Here is a 5,712-nt window from a genome sequence, read left to right as displayed (position 1 = left end):
GGCGTGGCAGGCGTCCCGCTGGCTGTGCCCGCGTTGGCCCGCCTGCTCCCCGCCGCTCAAAAAGCTTTTCCCGCCTGGCCTTCCAGCCTTCAAGCAGAGCCCCCCTGCCATCCCTGTCCTGGGCACCAATGTGAAGAAGAGACGGCATGGGGACGAGGACATGTACTACATGCACGTGAGTCGCCCGTGTCCACAGAGCCCGGGCAGCCGGGGAGGAGACCCGGAGCCACGAGGGGCAGGCAAGAGCGGCCTGCCACACCCCGAGAGCCGAGGCCCCAGGCTTTGCAGGTGGCAGGTCCAGGAAGGGAGAGCCAGGGCCCCGAGAGCCAGGCCGGACGGGGCCAACCACCGGCACAGGCTGCCCAGGAGGCCAGTGGCCCTGGCGTGTGGGAAGGTGTAGATCCCCACGGGGTGGGGGCTTAGGAGCCCCCTAGTTCTAGAGTCTGGAGGGCCACTTCCCTGTTGCCCAAGTTGGCACAACTGCCACATGGCGTGACTGCTCTGGCTCGTCACGCTGTGCGCTCGGCTCTCCCCCTCCTGACCTCGTCCCTCCTTGAGCTAAGCATGAGGCCCTGGTTCTAGAAGCCCCTATTTGCGGACTTGCCCGCCCCAGCTCCCCACGTGTGCAGTGCGGGAAGGCGGGGGAAGGCTCGCCGGGCAGGGTGGGCGTGGTTCGTGTGGTCGGGGAGACCCGCCTGCCTGCTCCCAGGGAGGAAAGAAGGGGCGCAAAGCCCCAGCATGAGGGGTGTCGGGGAACCCACAAAGCGGCCAGTCCAGGGTCCCCTGAGGCTCCCGCTAGGGGTCTGGGGAGGGGAGGGGCCCGCGCGCGGCTGGGCAGAGGGTCGGCCTCTCTGCTCAGGTCCGGGGCCGGGAGAACTTCGAGATCCTGATGAAGGTCAAGGAGAGTCTGGAGCTGATGGAGCTGGTGCCGCAGCAGGCGGTGGAGACCTACCGTCAGCAGCAGCAGCTGCTGCAGAGGCCGTGAGTGTAGCCCTCCTCCTGGACCGGGGGGGCCCTGTGCCGGCAGCGCCGGACACAACCTCCGGGACGGGCAGCAAGGCCCTGTTTGCTGTCCCCTCCTCCAGGAAGCCTTCCTTAACCTCAGTGGTCGTGGCCATCACTTTGCCTTTCTGTCCCACCAAGGGGTGCCCCCAAGTGTCCACTGAGTGGAGGACGAGGTGGGGCGATGCCACCCCACCAATACTGCGCCCACCAATACTCCCCCCACTTCCCTCCCCCGCATCGCCCGGGTCCTGCTGAGAGCAAGCCCGTGGCTGTGCCCGGGCCGCGAGGCGGGGTGAGGAGGGCGGCCTCTCGGACACCTCTGCGTGGGCACAGGGTCTCCATCCCCCTGTGGCAGGGGCGCTACAGGCAGGTGACCCGATGGGAAAGAAGCCACCTGTGCTGTCACCGACACGAGCTGTCCTTTCTGAGCAGGAGCCCCCTGCAGCCTCCGTCCTACGGGCCCGTGAACAAGGTCCACGGGGGTGTCAGCAGGCTGCCCTCCGTCAACCAGCTGGTGGGCCAGCCTCCCCCACATGGCTCGGCGGCTGGGCCCAACCTGGGGCCCATGGGTGAGTCGCTCAGGCCCTGGGGACCCGAAGGGCAGGCCCAGCTCCACGTACGCCTGCCCGGCTCAGAACCCTTGCGTGGGGCTCTTGATGGTGGCCTCCTCGGGCAGCGCTGGCCCCCTCTGTCCCATGCGACCTGGAAGGGGGGTGCGCCCTGCCTCTGACAGTCTCACCCACCTCTTGCCAGGCCCCGGGATACTCAACAACCACGTCCACACCCTGCCAGCCAACGGCGAGATGAGCGGCAGCCACGGCTCCCAGCCCATGGTCTCGGGGTCCCACTGCACCCCGCCTCCCCCTTACCATGCCGATCCCAGCCTGGTCAGGTACGTGGTCACTGCCAGGTCCCGCCACGAACACACTAACCCACGAGCCTCGGCCTCTTTGTGGCTCCCGGTAGACTGGCTCCAGCCTGGGGGCGTCTCTGCATGTCACGGGACTGTCCCTGTGCCTCGGTGGCTCTGCCATCTGGACAACTGACAGGGGCAGACAAAACGTTGGGAGTGGGCGTCCAACAGAGGTTGGGGGCGCCCAAAAGCCAGGGGTTCCTTGGAGGCTGTGCCCTGGGTGAGCATGTCTGTGACGCCGTGGCCAGTGGGGTGGCCGGGACTCGTCCCTTTGAAGGCAGTGTCCACACAGCCAGGCCACACAGCAGACCGCGAGAGGTCGACACCGCGTCACGTCACGGGTTCTCCCCGCAGTTTTCTGACGGGACTGGGGTGTCCGAACTGCATCGAGTATTTCACCTCCCAGGGGCTCCAGAGCATCTACCACCTGCAGAACCTGACGATGGAGGTGAGGCCCAGCCCTGCCCCGCGCCGCAGCCCTGTCCCGTGCAGCAGCCTTTCTGGCTCCGTTTACTGTTCTCAGAGTTTGCGGGGGGGCGGCTGCTAGATTTGGGCAACGCTTCTCCCCGAGCCCACTGCATGTCTGCACCCCCGGCTTCCGTGCCGACTCCACCAGGCCCCTAGGCAAGTCCAGCTGCGCAGGCGGCGGGCCGGGCAGGACGCGTCCAGGCCTTGGGTGGCCGAGCCAGCCGTGTAGACGAGAGTCGTCTCTCGTGCCTGGATCTCTGGCACCCAGCGGCCAGGCCGCCGTCGGGTTCTGGGGCAGGCCACTTCCGAGGCACAAAGCCCGGCAAAAGGCAAAGGCCAGGGGGCCATGTACGCGGGAGAAACGCAGCCCCCAGGTGGACGTGCAGGACGCGGAAGGCCCGGGGTCTGCAGCGCGTGAGGCTGGGGGCGCCCTGGGCACCGGCAGACACCGGTTAAACGAGAGTGCCGGCCAGGGAGTTTCTCCCAAACTGTGAAGCACTGAACTTGCGCGAGGGCGGCCGGGGCCACACGTGCCATGAGCCACGGGAAGCACAGGCCGAGGGCCCAGGAGACACAGATGTGGCCTGGATCCCTGGGGGGCTCTAGCTCAGGGGCCTGGAGCCCTCCACAGCCCCTGCTCCCCAGCCGCCCAGGCTGGCCTCCAGCCCAGAGCCCCAGGCCGGGCATGCAGACTTGTCAGAACTAGGGCTATTCAGTCAGAGGGCGGCCCCGTCGGGCCCGATGTCCCTGATGCCCCGCTGCTGGGCCCTCCCTGTGTGACCCGCACCTCGCCGGGATGTGGCGTGTGCTTGGTGTGTTAGGGGCGTGTAGGACAGGATCACCGGGATCAGCTCTGGTGTCAAGGGGCAGAGGAACGGCCAGCTGGGAGGCTGGGAGGCGGGTGGTTCTGGGGGAGCTGGTGTCGTGAGGCTCCACCTGTCACTCTGGCTGTGACAAGGTCCCAGGACCCACACAGCCCAGACTTGACCTCACCCCTACATATGTGCACACTCACTCACACGTGTGCACACGCACACACGGGTCACTTCGCACTCCTGCCACCTCTGCTGGGGCCCCAAGAAGGGGTGTGGCCAGACCCTCGGACAGGGGGCTCCAGCACTGCTGCCCCTCTAGGCCCCTCCGAGCCGCTCTGTGGCCCCCACACTGCCAAGTTCCGGGACCAGCTGTGGCCCTCCGCGTCAGGGGGTCCCTTGCAGGAGCAGGGCGGGCGCCAGGGCGGAGGTCCCCGTGGGAGGAGGGGCCGCCCGCGGCTTCGCCTCTAAGGCGCTCTCCACTCCTGCTCCCACTCCCGCAGGACCTCGGGGCGCTGAAGATCCCGGAGCAGTACCGCGTGACCATCTGGAGGGGCCTGCAGGACCTGAAGCAGGGCCACGACTGTGGCGCGCAGCAGCTCGTCCGCACCAGCAGCAACGCGGCCACCATCTCCATCGGCAGCTCGGGCGAGCTGCAGCGCCAGCGCGTCATGGAGGCCGTGCACTTCCGCGTGCGCCACACCATCACCATCCCCAACCGCGGCGGGCCGGGGGCGGGCGCCGGGCCGGACGAGTGGGCGGACTTCGGCTTCGACCTCCCGGACTGCAAGGCCCGGCGACAGGCCATCAAGGAGGAGTTCACGGAGGGCGAGGCCAACTGAGGGGGCAGGGCGCAGGCCGCCCGGGCGCCCGACGGACGGGCCACCAGACCCGCGCAGGGACGGGGGGGCCTGGACGGCTGCGGCCTGGAGCCCCGAGCAGCCTGGCTTCATCTCTTCTTTTCTGTCAAAAACTGCCCTGGGCGGCAGGACCTTGGGCTGTGCCCGCAGATAGGCCAGGTCCGGGCCTCACGGGGGGCGGAGGCCGCACGGACCATGGGACTGGCCGGGGGGCCTCGCTCCTCCCTGCGGCCCCCTTCAGGACCCCGCCGCTGCCTCGCCCGCTCCTCCTGGGTGGAGGGCCGGCCGCTGTGACGACTGCCGAAAAGTGTTCTGCCTGGTCCTGGGGTCCACGGAGCAGTGAGCCGCTCTGTCTGAAAGACGTTTGTTTTCAGATAAATGTGCCAGACTGTCCCTGTCCAAGGCCGGGTCCTGACGGTCAGTCTGTCCTTGCACACTTGACCGCTAGTTCAGACCCACTGCAGTGACCTTGCACTTCCTGCCCCAAACGAAAACCCGACCTTCGCTGGACTTGGAGGAGCCGGGCAGGAGGATGCTGCCGAGGGCCTGGTCCCTCCCCGGCGGCCAGTGGCCACCAGCCGAAGCCCGTGCCAACACCGCTGGCCGCAGTCACCTCTCTCCGCCTCTCGGCAGAGGCGTGGACGGCACGCCCCTCCGACTACTGGAAATCGTCCATGTTTGATAAAATGATGCCCTTTTCTACATGGCGGGTCAGCCTTCTTCTTTTAGCTCATTTGTGACATTCCCAGGTCTAAGGCAGCCAGCGGGGCTGGGACAGCTGAGGGGCACCAGGTGGAGGCAGGTGAGGGTCCATCCGAGCTCCCAGATGGCCCAGAGCAAGGGGCGCCAGGGGAGGGCACTGGGTCCGGCTGGGGAAGCCCCCCTCCCCCCGGGACCAGGCCCCTCTGTCCCCTTGGCTGCCCGTGCAGAGGGGTCGCGGGGAGAGTCTGGTCCACGGGACAGCACCGAGATGGGGGAGGGGTCTGGTCCTTTGCGAGGCACCCAAGGGGTCGGTGGGCTTGGCAGACAGCTCTGCACGCCCACCCGATGGGGCCGCTAGGAGCCAGTCTGCAGGGCAGGAACCGAGGCCACAGGGAACGGGGCGGTGGGGGAGGACGCGAACCCCGCTCTCAGGCCCATGTGGCACAGGCACTCCCGACGCCTGAGAAGCCGAGACGCGGCCCTGGGCGCCGGCCGCCTGGTGCTCCCGTCCCTCCGCCTGGCGTCTGGCGTCTGGTTCGGGTCCTAGTTTCGGCCCCGCAGGTCTGGGCACGCCCCCCTGCTAACGCCGCCTGAGGAGGCGGGGCCCCCGGCAGGGGAGGGTCTGGCGTCTGGCGTCTGGTTCGCGGTCCTAGTTTCGGCCCCGCAGGTCTGGGCACGCCTCCCGCTAACCCCGCCTGAGGAGGTGGGGCCCCCGGCGGGGGAAGGTGCGGCCCCAGCCCTGATTCCCCTTTGGGGGGGTCCGTGTTGCCATACAGCACCAGAGCCGCCCTCTGTTTGGGAGGCTGGGGTGGGGGTGTGTTCAGAGCAGACTCACTCAGGGTCCGCTTAGAATTCGCAGCGCCGCCCCCCCACTCCCGCATTGGAGGGACAGTGGGTGTCATTGCTGGACATCGAGGCTCTTTGGAAGGCTGGAGGGGACTGGGGTGAGGGG

General features: G+C 68.2%; 1 protein-coding gene across 3 annotated transcripts in view; it reads left to right on the top strand.

Annotated features, from left to right (window-relative positions):
- TP73 (tumor protein p73) overlaps window positions 1-4,040 on the top strand; it is a 17,939-nt gene extending 13,899 nt beyond the window's left edge. Inside the window, exons 6-11 of one of the 3 annotated variants that reach the window (XM_015591327.1) lie at window positions 87-175; window positions 860-981; window positions 1,438-1,574; window positions 1,759-1,897; window positions 2,273-2,366; window positions 3,702-4,040. In XM_015591327.1, the coding sequence (XP_015446813.1) occupies window positions 87-175; window positions 860-981; window positions 1,438-1,574; window positions 1,759-1,897; window positions 2,273-2,366; window positions 3,702-4,040 (920 nt within the window). The remainder of the gene's footprint in view (window positions 1-86; window positions 176-859; window positions 982-1,437; window positions 1,575-1,758; window positions 1,898-2,272; window positions 2,367-3,701) is intronic. The other 2 variants (XM_025048590.1, XM_025048589.1) reach the window with 2 other exon arrangements.
- The last annotated feature ends 1,672 nt before the right edge of the window (window positions 4,041-5,712 follow it).

Source organism: Pteropus alecto, unplaced genomic scaffold (genome assembly GCF_000325575.1).
Source record: "Pteropus alecto unplaced genomic scaffold, ASM32557v1 scaffold125, whole genome shotgun sequence".
NCBI lineage: Eukaryota > Metazoa > Chordata > Mammalia > Chiroptera > Pteropodidae > Pteropus > Pteropus alecto.
Note: the sequence above shows the minus strand (reverse complement) of the source record. Positions and strands in the feature narration are given on the sequence as shown.